Here is a 17,695-nt window from a genome sequence, read left to right as displayed (position 1 = left end):
AGGTGTGTCTGCAGAGGCAGAGAACCGAGATGGAGGAAAAGGAGGGAGGATAACAGCAGCTGAACAGCAGACCGGTCTGATGGAAGATAATGAAAAGAGAGAGATGAATGAAACTGTTTTTATGACCTGCTATTGTGTGTGTGTGTGTGTTTCACTGCATGTTTAGAGGAGAGAGAGAGACAGAGAAATTTTAAAATTTACATTCAAATCAAATTTCCTTATGCCAGCAGCCTTCTCATAGCAGGCAAAATAATATAAGTGACAGCAGCTGGACTGTGGCTGAAACATCAAATAAAAGATCAAAGTATTTAGGAAACAGTTTGTGATTAAATATTCTAAAGACAGGAAGAGAAGAACTGTCTGACAGGCTGAGCTGTGATGAGGTATTGATCCTGTTTCCTGGTCCAAGCGTCTCCACCATATGAGGACCCACACACACACACACGCACACAAAATCCCAAATAAACTGTAGAGGCATATGATTCTCGGTCCCTACAGTTTTGTGTATGCACTATTCATGTGCAGCAAGGCTTCAATTTAAGTTTTAAAAACTCGTGCACACTTGAACCTCCAGCCTCATGCTTTTTCCAAATATTGATTTTTGAGGCTTCAGAAAAGAGTCACTCTTGGGCCTTCTAAGATTTCAGTGTGGACTTTAAACTCAGGACCAGGGCTTCTTTTTTTAGTGATCAATCCAATGCACACAGCATCGATTTAATGGCTGTCCTCGTGTTGTGAATGGACTCGTCTCATATGTTCTCTCGGCTGAAGTTTAATCCATTAGGAGCGTGTTCTTCCTGCCATGTGTGATGGCATTCCTGTGCCCATCAGGGACCCCATTATTTAATTTTTTTAAAATAATTTAGCCATCATCAGTACATCTTGTGTAGTGATCGGTTTATATTATTAGTCTAGCTCTGTAGCTAGCAACCTGGTAACAGATCATTAAATGTCAACAAGACCAGGGGTGTGAAACACATTTTAGTTCGTGGGTCGCATACAGCTCAAATTAAACTCACAGGAGCCAGTCAGTAAAGCCATATATTCCAAAAAAGGAAAGAAAACTCAAAATGATCCTCATTTTTATTGTAACTCTATAAATGCATGACAAGTGTTGAGAAAAACAAATGTGTTTTTATGGCTTCAAGAAAAGTTGTTCTGAAAGTTCCAGAAATGTTACTACGTAAAAAATGCTGGAATTGATATGTCACACCAGAAATAAATAAATAAAGCTGATTTGGACCTGCTGGCAGGTCTGTCACGGCTCCTGGGCCACATGTTTGACACCCTTCAAGTAGCCCAGCTTCACCGACCCTCCAAACATTTTTATAGCTGCTGATGACAGTGAAGCTTTTGATAAGAAGCTGTGTGATTTACAACATTAAGAGCTACTGTTGCTAGCTTCTGGAGTTTACATTTACAGCCCTCTGTGTTACTTCCTGTCCTCCACCCGTGTGTTTAGCCTTGCTGCATGATTGCATTTCCTGAGATAAATTGTGGTCTGCCTGCAGCTTAGCTTAACTTTCAAAATAAAATGTAAGCAGGGTTCCTTCCTGTCTTAGCTTTGGCCTTTGGTGGGTTAATTAGTGTAAAGGGAAGCATTAAGTCTAATTAACAAATCTGACTGCTTTTTCCTGTTATTTTCACTTCAGTGCTGATGGTTTCAGACCTTCGGGGCATGCCAAAAATTTCTCTAAGCAGGAAAAAACACTGTAAACATCAGCATCGTTTTGTCTAAGGCCAAAGAGTAGCGCACAATGACTTCATTAAACTGCAATGAAAAACATTTTTGAGACGAGTGTGTTAAAGTATTATGATTGATTGGTTTTATTTCTATCTATAGGCTCAGAAACTAGATGTGCAAAAAGCTGTAAACAGAAAGGCACAGTCCTGTAAGATAATCAATATCAAACGAGTTAATGGCATTGGCTGAGACAGAGCAGGCTGAAAACAGACTTTACTATAGAGCCCTTCTTCTGAATGGATATGCTTATCAGCCTTTGTCACAGCTTTTAGCCATATACTCTATCATTCTCTGACATGCGATATGTCCTTTTTCTAGTTACCTGCTTGATCTTTGACCTTATATATTATAATATTCTTGGTAATAAACAACCTATAATGATACATTTTCTAATCTGTGTTCTAGCTACTTCATCCCCAGCAGCCTGAATGGGACCTGGCAGCAGATCGAATCAAGCATAAAACATTTGTGTATTTTCTGCATCACCAGCTGAATGTCACTTCATGTGATTTTGTAACTTGTACTGTAACTTTATTGCGCAACTTCCTTCTCTAGTGTTTTACGGCTCAATGGGCTAAGAATATAAAAAAAAAAACATTTTTCTTCTGCAGAGAATCCGTTTCGCTCACGGCATGTACAGAAAACGGGAAAAAAAAAAACATCAGTGAAAATGTGGGAAAAACAAAACTCTGAACATAACTGGCTTCAGACAAGGTTATAATGAGCATCAGCTGCTTTGATAATTAACCAGGTAAAAGAGATGCAAACGTGACGATGTCTGTCAGTTTATCCTTTACCTGGCTTTGATTAATGGCGGCATTTCAGAGTGACCCCAAACGCCTCATTAATGCCAGGGGTCAGTTTTCTGAATTTGAGGTGACTTGTTTTATTTGTATCAGTTAATTAAGTATGTTTCAGAAAATGGTGATACCTGGTGGAGCTCCGATTGAGCAAATGTCTTCCACGTGTCCAACAAACACCGTTCAGCATCTGTACTGCAGAAGTCTGCAGTCCTGCCAATAATTTATTCAGGAGTCGCGCTGTCTAGATAATTGTGTCATCTTGACGGTGTTACTGACGTTTTAGGTGCCTTTTTGAACATTTTAACACAACTCTATTGTGTTAATGTCCCGCAGGTTTCTTTATAATAACAATGTGATGATGTGATGTCAGTGCGTGAGTCATTGTGCACCTTGGTTTTGTTTAGTTTAACCTAATGCAGTTAGAACTGCCAAAACATGAATCCAATCCTCTCTGAGGCAGAGTGTGTCTGCAAACTGTTTACATGTGAAAAGACGTGCCTACATGTTTATGTTTTCAGGTGTTTTCCAAAACGTTCTCAGAAATAGGCTCCAAAGTGAGACTTGTTTATGAGAATATTTATTCATAACCAGCTCTGCAGTCTTTCAACTGCCCTCAGTTTTTGAATAATACTTACCAAGTTATAAACACGGCGCTTTCTCCATCTCCACATGATGTGAAAGTGGGATGCCTCGCTTCTGTAACAATTGGGTTCTTGTACTATAAAGCGTTTTAAGGCTTCTTCAAACTACACATATAATCCAAAATAGTCTTTTTTTTTCTTTTTTTTTCTCACTTTCCACACACACAAGCCTACACGCACGCACATGCATATAAGTTGACTGGCTGGCAACATGGCAACTGCAGCATAATTTAATCTGCAGTAAGAAATAGATAAGACAGACAAAGAACAGACACACTGTCTCTCATGCACGGAAACTGGTTGTCTTAATGCCACGTTGATGCTCCATCTATATTTAGATGTGTGCTCAAAACCTCTTGGGACTTTCTTATCTTCTCTTTGTCAAATATTGAAACACGAAAATGTTGGATTATTTCAGCTGACAGCATTCCCACTGCATTTCCAGAGGAAATGTTTAGTAAAGGTTCTCCACCAAACACTGGATGTTAACGCCTTTAAACCTTTAACTTTCAATGGGAATCGGCCCATTATTGTGGCAAAGAAAGCTGCCTGGAAATCAATGCATATTCTCTTTTTTTTTGTCTTGCAGTGAATCAGGGCTCACAAACATACAGAACAAGTTTCAGAGATATCCTGCAGCTGGGTTCAGTATGCAGACAGACATACTATAGGCATGCCGCTGTCACGCATATATGAACAATGTTTGTTGCCCAGTCTCTCAGATACTATCTTTCTATGAATGATCTTTGTGTAGTGAACAACTTGCAAGGGCATGTGCAGTTTTAGCAATACTCTCACGAACACATCACCTGTTTCCAGTGTAGCATTTGGTCATAATTTGGTTACTACCAACAGGTGACGTCTTGGAAACTTTGCTCTGTGGTTTCAAAATCACCAGACCTTCTGCAGTGTTGCAGAACAACATAAAAACTAACGTATCTGTGACATCATATCTAAGTCTGGGTAATGCTATATCAAATCATCAAAAGTAACATTTTTAGAAAGTAAATGTAACGCATTAACATCATTGTTGCTTTTAACAGTGCTGCTGGGTGTTCTTGGCCTCACGTTAAGACTAAAATCTGAATAGTACTTGCATAATGAAAGTATTTCTTTGGCCTTTGTGCTCAGTCAAAACTTAACTTGTTAACACCTGCAGTTCTGCATTTAAGGCAAAAATTATAACAACCATAACTTGAAAACTTGGAAAGACGACTTAAGACTTTTCCGTTTTTAATCAAATCCATGACGTAGTTTGGATGTCTAGGAAAGTCATCTTTCAACTAGTTCTTGCCCAGTGGGTAAATTTCCGCCTAAATGACCTGCTTTTCCTTTAGTGTTGATGTGAGTGTCATTAGATCACTAACTGTCTGTGAAGGTTCTCAGTGAGAACCTTCACAGACAGCCCCACCTTATCATGCGAATTAAGTGCATGATAAGGTGAGCGACCATCTTTGAACAGAGCGGTGGTTTACGACACTAACTGTCTGCCATCTATAATCCAGTTTTGAGTTCCCTCCCCAGACGCCTTAACGCCCACTCACATCCTGGGCCACCTGACCTCAGGAATTCGCATGATAAGGTGGGGCCAGGTTTCACAATGAGCTCACCTGATACTCTGGCTGATTGGGACCCACACCCAGTTTCACACCTTGGCTCAGGCGATTAGAGGATCATCAGGGGGTCCTTTTGTCCCTCTGCGGGGGGATACTCCCACTAGGTTTAAATCTGGGACTCCCCACCATTTGACCTTAGAACTGAAGAAGCTTCTCGGATGAGAGGTGAAACATCTTCAAGCAACTTAAAGAAGTCCAGACGCTTTTCTTTGCAAGCTCCTTTGACTAGATCACTAACTCTTGCTTACAGTTTTTAATAACTAGCTTTCACCTAAAAAGATTTAAAAATGTACACTATACTCAGTAGTCTAAATTAAGTGTGCGTTTTCTGTGTGTGTGTGTATTTATACTTCTATATTGTAGATGTGCTGCAGCGTCCAAAATGATCTCACAGTAGAATTAACACCTCTTTAAAACTGTTACTCATTATAACCTTCATGAAAGGGCATTTAAGAGGATTGTTGCATTAGTTTTAGCTAATAATAAACCGGCACACAAGTGTATTAGAAAGCTACTTCTCATTCCAGCTGGCACTTGGCTAGTGGAAATATTTCATCATCAGTAATCTGGGAAAGAACTGGTTTGTTCGAGTCATTGTGCGAGTGATATGTAAGTGTGCAGGAGGAGTAGCTTGTGTATGTTGACCTGATCGGACCAGTCGGTTTTCACATGTACATCATTCTGTGCAGCTTGTTTGTAGTTGTGATTACACATTGGAGAATTTTCCAGCGTTAGCTAGTTGGACCTGTGTTACAACCTTGTGTTTTGTGATTTAGATTTTACAAATATATTCCATTCCCATTCGGCAAGTGGTTGTAACATGTTAGGGGCGGGCTACTTTGTTTTTGTAATCTATTGTTTAGGCTACACGATATCGATGTAGGGAAATGAAAATGGGTTTCATGCAGTGACTCTCACATCATAATGGATGGAAACTAATGCTGCAGCTGCTCGAAGACTTTTCGGTCGTCCACGTGTTTCTCTAACCGGCTAGTAAGGTTTTTGTAAGTTTTAGTGATCGTTTACATTTTTATAATTCTAAAAACAGAGATTGGGTATTTGTCAGGCATTGTAGTGGATAACGTACTGTCATGTAGACATGCTAGTCTAATAGAATAATACACTAGTTTGAAGGAAAAAACCCACAAACAAGCTAAAAAATAAAAATAAATACAATACTAAATAAATTGCTTTTTTTATTTTATTTTAGTTTGTTTTTCAGGACAGAAATGTGAAGTTTTTTACTTAACATTTCTGTCAGTTCACTTAAAAGTTTCCACACTCCTGCTGCCCGCCTTTATGTTTAGTTTAGTTAAATTTAATACACTTGGTGATTTCCAGGAAAAGAAGATGTTTACACTAACTAGCAACTCAGCAGGAGCAACTCGGTAATCTGTAACACCTCTCATTACAGATTACAGTAAGAAAAAAGCAGGATTTTATGACTCTATAATCGCCTAATCTTACACAAACACTAACGTAACAAACAGAAAATCATGTAGTTTGAGCCTGGCATTACATAATTTAACCCTGAATTAGCCCCAACCACAAATGCTTGACTAGTTTGTTTGTTTGTGCAGCAGCAGAGAGCAGATCTAATCAAAACTGAAAATGATCAAAAATGAACCACGAGAAGAGGATGCAGGGTTTCACTGGCTCTCATCTCTGTATTGATTTGTGTATGTGCGAGTCATTTTTTCTGTCTTGCTCTGATTTCATTTTAAATCTTAGATTTTACTTTAGATTTGGTTTCCAGAGAGAGATTTTGTTGTTAGCGATAGATGAATTTGTCAGTTGCAAGATGCTATAAATTAAGAATCAGCATTAATAATACATGTGTGTATTGACATGTACACATCTCAGTAAATTTATATACCAGTGCTTCTCAATTCAATTTCAATTTTATTTATATAGCGCCAAATCACAACAAATGTCGCCTCAAGGCGCTTCATAGATACAGAGAAAAGCCCAACAATCATATGACCCCCTATGAGCAAGCACTTTGGCGACAGTGGGAAGGAAAAACTCCCTTTTAACAGGAAGAAACCTCCGGCAGAACCAGGCTCAGGGAGGGGCGGCCATCTGCTGTGACCGGTTGGGGTGAGAGAAGGAAGACAGGATAAAGACATGCTGCATACTGCATGTCTTTTGTAAGTGCCCAGTATTGTTTCAGTTGTTTTTTTCTATTCTAGTTTCTATTTCTATTTGTATTTTAACTGAAATGTGTCTCCCCATCCAGTTTTAGTCATCAGTGACAATAACATGGTTTCCGGCCAAGTTCTACACTAATATTCAGTAGCAAGCTGACCTGCACATGAGTTTAATGGCTCTGCAGCTTGTTATTTATGACAGTTATCAGATGACAGCTTCTGTGGGATTCAATGCCTTTGCAAAGCAGATGAAACAAACCTATTTTATTCTGCGCTGTGACAATATATGCAACCTGGTGGTGTATCTTCGTGTCATCACTTTGTTCCCCCGCTTATGTTCGTGATAAGGAAACAACTTGTTAATGCCTGACAACCTTGCAAACACTCAGTGACCTGACAGGCTAGAAAATGTGTGTTTGTTTGAATGAGCAGGTGTGTCATTAGGGTTTAAGGTCAAAATGCTTACCTTCGAACTGAGCTGGGTGTGGTTGTGTAGTCAACAAACAGAAGGTGTATGTTGTTTGTGAAACTCCACCCAAAATATGTGGGTTGTGCAGTTTTGTTTTATTTCCATTTCACATTCATGAATGAGGGCCTTTTATTAAGTAACACACATTAATGTTCTGACTAATGTTGCTGATTATATCCATGCTGATAAGACAGTCATAAAGCTTCTGAAAAATACTGCTATTAATAGTAAATTGATAAGAAACTGAACTATGAATTGCACACTGAAGCTCTGTCCATGTACATCAAAACACACTAAAAGCACAACATGGTAACTCATTTGGTTTCTTTAATGCACATCTGAATAATAAATGTAAACATAGATATTCGATCTTTTTTAATTAAATAGTCGCACATTTCATCCTCTTATTGCCTCTGTAATTAAGTAATCTCATTATCCATAATTAACACATTCCATCACAGTGACATCAAAACAATTTCTTTAATAACTTAGAACAAACAGGCATTCATTTTATTACCGCGTTCTTATGTTGCGACTAATGACTCAAAGATAGTTACTGATAACATGAAACCGACTTACGGGATTGTTAAATTATCTGGGAGAGGCCAGTGCTGTGTGAAACTGTGGCGGTCATTAATATAAAGCGTGTAAATACAAAGTAAAGAAAAACATGAGCTTTTTCTTATTAATATTTTCCCGTTAACAAAAAGACCAAAAAAAAAAAAAAGCGAGAGATGGGGCATAAAATAAACTCATCCAGCTCGTCTTTTTTACTTGTAAAAGTGCAGCAATCATTAATAAACGTGGACACAGATGTTGACACAGATAAATCTGTAAACTCTTTACGGCAATTATTTGCAATTTATTCAAATCAACTTTGCAAACATGTTAATGTAATTTTGTTTATTTGTGTAGAATGACCCGATATTCTACTTTGTGAAGGACTGCACAGCATTTTCATGCACCACGTTATTCTTTTCCATTAGCTCTGTAATATTCAACGCCGCAGAACAGAAAGTTTTCTCAAATCTGCCACTGATCAGTGGCTGTGACGAAAGCGGAGAAGGCCCCGTCCCCTTAGGGGGATGTCGATCAAACTGTGCGCACAGGGGTTCAAGCTCAGGCTAAGCTGTCACTGTGAACGCTGGCGTTGCTCTAAATGGAAAGAATTTGGAGTCAACCCAAAGTTGAACATTACGCAGGATATGGTGAAAACCCTCACAAAGAAAACCATCACACAGACTGGGAAACTGTTTATTTATTATGAATTAGCTGGTTTTATTCCATCCATCCACCCATGATATTTATTTCGGATATTTTTTTTATTGAAATAGAGAGTACCCCTGGATTGGGGTAAGGAGCAGTAACTAATAGATTTAGGTAAAAAAAATGAATTTTTAATTAAGTATATAGATATATGGATGAGCTTCAGTCTATTATTAGCCTGGTAAATGCTGAACCATGAAATAGTTGCCGAACTCATGTATGAAATATGATACATTTGGCGTTACAGGATTAGGTTGTAAAGGGGAATACGTGAGTGGAGGCAGATATCTGGCATGAGAACAGCAAAACTTAAGACCGGTAAAATGTCAGTCAAAAAACTTGACTTTTACAATTTAAATGACCCAGCTGGAAATCTGCACAGTGTGCAGTTGTCATAGCACAACAGCATACACTGAGACTGCACCTCTTCTTCTTCACTCATTAATATGTCTAGTAAACTTTTCTTATTTCCTGTATTGTGGCCTGTAAATAGTAATGCCATTGTAGTAGATTTTACAGTATCACATTGCAGATATCGCACTGCAAACGTGACATGTCGAGAAAGAAAAACGTCTTTGATCCTTGTGAGCTCTCGCTCTTACCGCCACACTGATGTGGAGTGAGTCTCCCTGTGCAGTGTATTTTGTTTCATTGTTGGGAAAATTTGCATTATGTAAAGTCATACTGAGATGGCCATCAGCAATTCCTGTTTGAACAACAATCTCTGTCTTACATTTGATACCGAGCAAACCATGTTAGGATTATTATAAAGACTTCAAAGCAAATTTCTGAAGAGGAAAGCATCACGAATTCTTTTTTAGCTTAGCTCATTTTTACACAATAAACATTTAACTGTCTCTGACTTGGGAGTCCAGATACCATTGAATGTAAATGAGGTCTATGCTTTGATTAGATGTTCAGGTGGTAATTTCTCTAAGTGAACCAGGTGCCAATTATTGCACAGCGAGCCAGCTGAAGCTCCCACTGTTATATTAAGCATTCACCAGAGCTTTGAAATTGTTCTGTCTGTCCTCCTCAGTCTGAGAACCACTGACCCAAGCATCATCCTGCAACACCTGTACCAAAAACCACCACTCAGAAAATGCTTAACCCTGGCAGTAATGGTAGTACTTCTCTAACAGGGTCTGTGTGTGTGTGTGCACGCGCTCGTCCATCAAAGAGCACTAAACTGCGAAAAATGGAGGACAGCCTTTGATGTGCACTTACATAATCTGTAGTGATGGCCTGGAGAGTCAGAGTTTGGCCACACACACATTTTCACACTCTGACCCAGTGGATATCCTCCATCTCATTGTCTCCTGCTTGATGCTGATTGGCTCTCAGAGCTGCATTGCATTTACCGTGACCTCTGGCTCTTCATCTCTGAGTCTGGATTTCTTGTCACTGGGCTAATTTAGTTTTTCCTAAACTCTTGATTATAGCATCTAATCTTTTCCTGATTTGTTAGTCTGTAATTAAATTTGCTGTCTGATATTGTTTTCACAGATGCTTCAGTTAATGAATTCAGAGGCCAACTGCTGTCTTCAACATTTACTTGAAGTGTGTTTTATTTCACTGTATAGCTGTGCTTTTGCACACATAGTAAGGCTGAGAAGAAGAGAATGTGTGAATAAATCAAGGCCTGTGGGCCAACTCTAACCCTTCAAAATGTTTATGTGGCTCACATATAATTTCAGTGTTGACCAAATCTGGTCCACCCCGTTGTAGCTGTGGTCTACACACACCAGTGTGAGTGGGGTCAGTTTTCTTCCACTTTTTAAAAAATATTTCTGCAGGAATTGGCCAGTTGGTGCGGCAGAGGAAATGGAAAGCTCTTTCTGATAGTTATGAGTAAATGTTAACTAAGGTGGAAATATTGCCACTTGGGGTTCAGGATTTGCCCTTGGACCCCTTTTCAATGACACAGTGGCAGTTCTGTAGCATCAGATTCAGAATACTTCATGAATCCAAGAGGAAATTATGTAAATTATGAAATTATTATGATGGTATTACGCCCACTGGCAAGCAGTAGTAACCCTACCATACAATGAGGTATTTATTTTATATGGCACAGGTGTACTACGTGATCTTGACTAAATGTTATAAAGGCTAATAAATATTTTTGTGTGGCCTGCTTCAGGGCTTTAATGTGAAAAGCTAGCACAAGACATACATTTTCAATGAAGGTAAACCTTGTCAACAGACCGTATCTGTCCAGCACTTGATTTCGTTCTCATTTCCCAGTGTGGTTGTTAGTAAAACTACATTTGACACCCTTGATTTTGAGCTCAATCCACAGCTGTTTGAAATGAAATAAACTGTGACTCCCTCATAAATACGACAAAAGACAAAATGCTGCTTTTTCTGACCAGAGTGATAAACTCACAGCAGATGGTTAATGGAGAGCAGATATTTACCAAATAACCACAAGTCTCACAGGAGCTGCGCAAACTGATAATAAGTTTATATCATAACGACCTCGGTGATTCAGGGGACTCCTTTAATAATCTAAGATGAGAAAATCTCTTCTCTAATTGGGCAAATTAGTCTCTCTGCTATTAATTAGAAAAATTACTTTAGGAGTCCCTTTAATTTCTTTCTTTCTTTTTTATGTGTGCTGCTTCTGATGCTGGGCTGGTACGTCTACAGACAGTTTCCACTCTGGTTCTGGTTTCTAAACAACTGTTTTCCTGTTTTCTATTTTCTCTGCAGAGTAAAACCAGCAGAACATGTTTACTCCACTGTTTCCATAGTTACTGAGAGGAGTATGCACGTCCAGAGAAGGCTTTAACGTCACAGTTTGTCTCCTCCGGCTGCCATCTAAAAGAACTACACTACCCACAATTCCTGTGACTAATAACATAGCCAACGTTTCGATCACTACAAACAAAGACAGTCAGAAGAACGACACTGCTGTGAAGAGGACCACCATGGCAAACAACCCTGCAGACCACCCTCCGGGGAATTCGGTTGCTGAGGGCAACCATGAAGGGGACTTTGGGGTGACCATGGTGGACTTGAGGACCCTGATGGAGCTGCGGAGCACTGAGGCCGTCAACAAGATACAGGACACTTACGGAGATGTGCAGGGCATCTGCCGCCGCCTGAAAACATCCCCTATAGAAGGTAAGACCGGTTCAATACACACCACCAAACCATTTAAGTCAGTGGATCTGAAACAGTTCACAACCTACAATTTTTTATTAGTCTGTGACAATAAAAAAAATGATCCAAGGTGAATTAGATTGGCAGTGGTCACCATTATATCATCAATAAACACTTTTGAAAAGTTTTCCCTCCAGAAATCACATTTATTCTGCTTAATTTAACTTCTGTCAACACGTGTTAGCTGGGATAGGCTCCAGCCCACCTCTTCATGACCACATATATGGCGTTATGTACTAGAAAGTTTTTTGTTTATTGGAGCCTTGTGTACAGTCAAGAAAGTTTGCTTTTGGTACCTTAGAATGATCTAAACAGTTTTAATGAAGATACTTTTTTATTTCAAACAATGTCAACAATCATGGGTGATAGTGTTTCAAAAGGTTGGCTCTGGATCTGAACAACAAGTAGTTAAAGCCAGAAGGTTGTACCATTTTAATTGACTGTACGAGATTATTTAGTATGCTTAAAAAAAAGAAGGAGCAATAACTACACTTACACCAGATTAATCACACCCAGAGTATTACGCAACTATGCTTCACGTGGTCTGATGAACGACACACCCGGGCCCAGTACATTTCTGCTCTTATGTTTACCTTTAGATTTGGCAGCACACAGCTGAACCTGCTGTAAGCATGAGCACGTGAGCCAACTCAACCGGCTCATGTACTCGTTCCCTGTTGGAGTGTTGTGGAATCGCCCTTTAAAGGTGGAGACGGGGCAACCTCCATCTTTGACATTCCTAACAGCATTTAAGTCAGACAACACAAATTCTGGGATTTTAGGAGCCCTAAAAACAAAGACTTGGAAACTGCTTACTCTGTTAAATTGAAAAACGCAGGGATTGTGTTTCAGTCTGGGCAGGTGACAGTGGAGATCTGTACCATACCCTCATCTTGTTCTACAAAAAGGGCTTCTTGTCCCTGCCTTTTACAGTAAAAATCCTGGAAATACGCAGTATGTGGCTGTCTTAATACACCATATTTTGCTGCTAAGCAACTGAAAGATATGGGTCACATCTTCCTATCAAATAAACCGACAAAGAATAAATGTTGATTTTGTAATGCATGTACAAAAATGATGATAAAACCTTTAATTAGTAGCATTAAATAGATGGAAAAACATACATTTAAGAAATTATTTATTAATTTACAGGAGGAATAAAATCTTAATCTGTAGCTACTATTTTGATGACATTATGCACACTAAACATTTTTTATTAGTACACATTTATAAAGAGTGATTCTAATTGTGAACATAAAAATTGTACTTCAGTTCAAGCTTTTCTTCATAAATCTCTGCATTTAAGAAACACACAAAGAAAGAAGCAAGCCATTGCAACAGAAGAAACCAACTTTAACAGTAGTGCACTAATTAACAGTGGTGACGGGACGTAGCATTTTTGCTGTGTACTATTAGGATTTGTTGGGTTTACAATTGATTCGATGACCTTTCCGTTCCTAATCCATTGATTGATTTTCCGGTTGGAATCCGTAGTCTTTTTTTTTATAATCCTTGGTTAGGATTAGGCAATAAAAATCTGTGGTTATGGTTGGGAAAGATGTTAGTTGTCCGAGCTTTCTTATAGCCAGAGTTATGGTTGTGGAAATTCAGGGGAGGTCTGTTCACACTCCCAAAAGTAATGGATTGGACTGAAGGCTATTACTGCAGCACTTTTCCCCTCGTGCAAGTAAAGCTAGCGATTGTCAGACCAATGAGAATTTAGTCTGATAAGATCAAACATGATGAGACTGCAGCCTTATTCAGCAACTCTGAAGGTGACTGTAGTAAATAATGCTGTTTCTCAAAATTCTTGCTCAGGTATATTGATGGAAGTGCATCAACAGTTACATTGACAACAAAAGTAGAGCAGAAGATAAGTGTGTGTGAGCCACTTTTGTTTGGTGAAACATGGATACCCTCGTTATTTTGTGCTAAAAGATGATCATTTTGGAGCTCTATGTGAGACCAGAAAATGGCCGACATGCGGCTGTTTGTTATGTCTCTCTCCCACTCTCATCCTTTGATCCCTCTGTGTTTGTGTATGTGTGTGTGTGTGTTTGTTTGTATGTGTGCGAGTGTGTTTGCAGCCACTGGTCCATTCCAGGATTGAAATTAGTTCCAGCCCGTTCCCCTAATGGCTCCATAGATCATTGCTCCGTTCCATTTAGTAATCAGAGGACAGCTGTAGTCGCGTCCTCCACGCAAGAAATTACTCACTTTAATGAAGAAAGTGTAATTATATTTTCACTGCAGAGGGGGGAGGGGGTAAAAAACAACAACGGGGAAATCTGGATGTAAGATTTAGGGCAAACACGCATGAAATGAGACTGTTAGTGTGTTACACTGTAAAGACATAATTCCAGGTTTATTAGTAACATCATGTCCAATGAGCATCTTTTTGCCATCTAAAGGGCTCCTGCTTTTCCTGTGGGGCAGGGTTATATTACACATGGTCAAAGTTTCTTCACAAACGCAAATAATCCCCCTGATCCTAAATCTCAGGCTTCAGCCTGCTCCTACTACTCACTGCTACAGTGAGAGCAAATATACTTAACCATGTAAACCATGAAATAATTAACAGTAAATTTCATTTTTTTTTTTAAAAAAACTGAAGTGTTTTTTAAGCTTTATGACAATTAAAAAAAAGTCAATTGTCAGACAACATTTTTGTGCCATTTATTGCTCAGTTTGTTTGTCTTAATCAAACAATCACATATAAGGGAGTTAGAGTTAAAAAAAACACTGACAGCACATAGCCTGACGGTGAAGTTGCTAAGCATAGGTCGAATGCCTGTTGGACAAAAGGGGGCAACAAAGTTCATCAAAAGGGGGAAAAGCACAAAAAAGACAACAAGGGATCAAAAAAGCGTTAAGAGAAGTGCAAACAGCAGCAGCAGTGGACAGTTTACAATGTTTTTAAGATTGTTTAACTTCAAGATGGAGAGGTTTTTTATCTGGAAACCAAAACTAGCACAAAAGTGAAGAAGTGGATCCCACAGACTAGTTGTTTTTGACGCTGCTTCCTTGACACATGATTTTATCTCACGCTCATAAGATGTCCAAGAAAGTCTCACACCAGATACAGGAAAACACTCAAGGCCTGTACTTTGTGAAAACAGTGATAAGTTGAAATGCCGTTTTTTGTTTTCTGACATCAGGCTTCTTTTGCACCAACAGTAGTCCATAAACATCAGGGAGCACAGAATAAAGTTCATGTGCTTAATTTGCAAATGTGCACGAGCCTGTAAGAGGTTAATAAAGAGACTCGCCAGTGAACGCAGCCTAATCCTGGTTTGACAAAACGTTAACAGGACACTGCACACATTTACGCATATGGCACTACAGCAGTGACTGTTATTTATTCAATTATTCCTGACACACAGAGAAAATAGGTCAGGGCCTAACCTTGAATCGCAGCCTACTAAGCCTGAAACAGGTGAGCTACAGCACAGAGTCACTGTGCTACTGTTGAGTCCTTTTACGCAGGTTCAAGAGTCCTGAGACTAAATTGAAAGACAAATCCATCCATTTAGTGCAGTCCACAAATGACTTTTATTTATTCATTTATTTTTCTGTTACACAGTAAGTATTTGCATTAGTGGCTGTTGCATCTATAGTGTTGATGGATGTTTTAAGGCTTTAAATTCAGTGGTTTAAAGCCTTTGGTTATTCAATAAAACTGATAAACTGGTAAAACATTTATGAGATTTAGATTCGTTTATATCAATTATGTATGATTGTTCCAGTACATCATATGAGTTTCTCTTTGTGTGTGTGCTTCTGTGTTTTTTTGTTAGTGGCTAAAATGACACAGAAAGTTCATTGATACCAATTAAAATACATTTAGATTCATCATAACTGATATTTGAAACCTGCCTTAATATGTTCATCTCAGATTCACAGCTCTGATTGCAAGTCTTTAGTACAAGTGTTATTTGACTGTATACGCATGGTTTAAACGGCAGTTTGACTGATTACTACAGCTGCAAGGTGTACAATGATATATAAGATGTAGCTCAATGAAATCAACAATTTATGACAAAACAAATACCTTAAAGTAAATATGGTGTTATTTCTAATTACATAAATGTATGTTGTCAAGTCCCTTCTTTATATAGTAACCAGTTATCCAATCCTTATTTATTTATATACTCTGCACCACTGCATTGTTGCACATAAACATCAATATGACATATGTCTTGCTATTGTCTGTCATGTTGCTGTTTTTGGTATTATCTGTTTTCTATTCTGTTAAGAACATTGAGAGCAAAGAAAAAAACGATCCCGTTTCCTTGAATGTGTCCACCTACTTTGTCAAAAAAAGCTGATTCTGATGGACCAGTTATTTGAAATTGTGGTTCAATACAGATGCTCACTTTTAACATGAAAACAAAGAAATCTCTGAAAGTCTCTGTCCCTGAACGTTTATTCAGGGAAGCTGCGCTGACAACAGATAAACATCGGCCACCTCATTTGTCGATGCGTTTCTTTCTCTTACCCAGGCTGATACAGGGAGGTGCTGCTATGTGGCTGATATATATCACCCCGTCCCTACTTTTTAAAAATTCAATAAACCTATAAAATGTAGTGAAAATGTTTAAGCTATGAAACAGAAAAGCCCAAGCCTAATCATTAAGGTGGCTGTGGTAAAGGCAAAAACTATAACTGTTCTCTGAGATGGACCGACCCTAACTAATCTGATAATTTCACATGTAAAATTAGTGGACTCACCTACAAAATGTTGTTTGTGTCACGGTTTATGGTTGTTTCAGTGCAGGATTTAAAGTTTAGTGCTGGATTTGGACAGCACTGCTACACTGGCTGAACGTATCACAGTTTCCATCCTAATAATAAACTCCAAATTGATTTTTACAGTCTGCATGGCAGGCACAGAGTTTGCTGTGGGAGTAAGCTGTATTGATAAAAATCCTCTTTTACCTCTCTCCTATTCTCCATCTAGAAATGTGAACTATATACCATAACCATAGTTTGTTAGTTTACATCGAAGCATTCAGCTACCCAAGTGGTAGATGGTGGAAGCCTGTTTCCTGTGACTCTAAACCAAAAACGAAAAGCAATACTGTGATATACACCAAAAACATATACAGAATTAATAACTTACCACGCATAGTAAGTTAGAACTAAAGGGAAAGCTTTTTAGGTTAAACAGCATTTTATTTGTTAATCTGGGTTTCGTTCCATGTCAGGATGTTGTAATATCAATGATACAGTGGATGCGCAGTGTCCGAGGTGAGGAGTTAAATAGTGAATATTGTGTTTTTTGCCCCTTAAAGCATGTACATCTCATTTATTGTGTCTCTGTGACAGAAGGGAAACCTGCATGAAACCTGAGTCCCACACAGGGGTTATCTGTTTCTCACCTTAAGCTAATTTTCTCACATTGATCGCATGATTTCTTGTGTTGATGTAAACAGATCTGGAATGAGCCTCAGATGAATCATGCTTCTCACAATAGAAAACCTGTTCCTTCTCTCTGATAGCCCGCTGCCATGCTAACTAACCTGATTAGCTCTGTAACAGCTCAGTTCGTCGTTATGTTAGCAGTTAGATAGAGATTTCACACAGTTATATTTAACCACATGCGAGGCGCGTCTTTAGCAGCTCTGTCTCGATGGCTATGATAGATAGTTAGATGCTTCAGTCTGTAAAACCAGCTCATGAATGGACACAGACACAGACCTCGTCATCCTGAGTTGAACCTGATCATTAACACACACAGACACACACACATCCTAAAACAGAAGGCTCAGCTGCAGCTGTGCATCCTGTTGGTTAATGTGTATTGATTAATCAAAGTCTGAGTGTGTTTCATGTTGCGAT

At 38.8% G+C, this 17,695-nt stretch overlaps 1 protein-coding gene and 1 long non-coding RNA gene across 4 annotated transcripts in view; one reads left to right on the top strand and one right to left on the bottom strand.

Moving 5' to 3' along the window:
* LOC146518108 (plasma membrane calcium-transporting ATPase 1-like) overlaps nucleotides 1–17,695 on the top strand; it is a 128,246-nt gene that overhangs the window by 44,296 nt on the left and 66,255 nt on the right. For all 3 annotated transcript variants that reach the window (XM_085161173.1, XM_085161171.1, XM_085161172.1), the window contains exon 3: nucleotides 11,402–11,815. In XM_085161173.1, the coding sequence (XP_085017299.1) occupies nucleotides 11,620–11,815 (196 nt within the window). In that variant the 5' untranslated portion in view covers nucleotides 11,402–11,619. The remainder of the gene's footprint in view (nucleotides 1–11,401; nucleotides 11,816–17,695) is intronic.
* LOC146518109 (uncharacterized) lies at nucleotides 6,367–7,683 on the bottom strand. Its single transcript, XR_014874300.1, has 2 exons — nucleotides 6,932–7,683; nucleotides 6,367–6,685 (listed from the first exon to the last, which is right to left on the bottom strand). It is a non-coding gene; the product is annotated as an uncharacterized LOC146518109 (long non-coding RNA).

Source organism: Neolamprologus multifasciatus, chromosome 5 (genome assembly GCF_963576455.1).
Source record: "Neolamprologus multifasciatus chromosome 5, fNeoMul1.2, whole genome shotgun sequence".
NCBI lineage: Eukaryota > Metazoa > Chordata > Actinopteri > Cichliformes > Cichlidae > Neolamprologus > Neolamprologus multifasciatus.
Note: the sequence above shows the minus strand (reverse complement) of the source record. Positions and strands in the feature narration are given on the sequence as shown.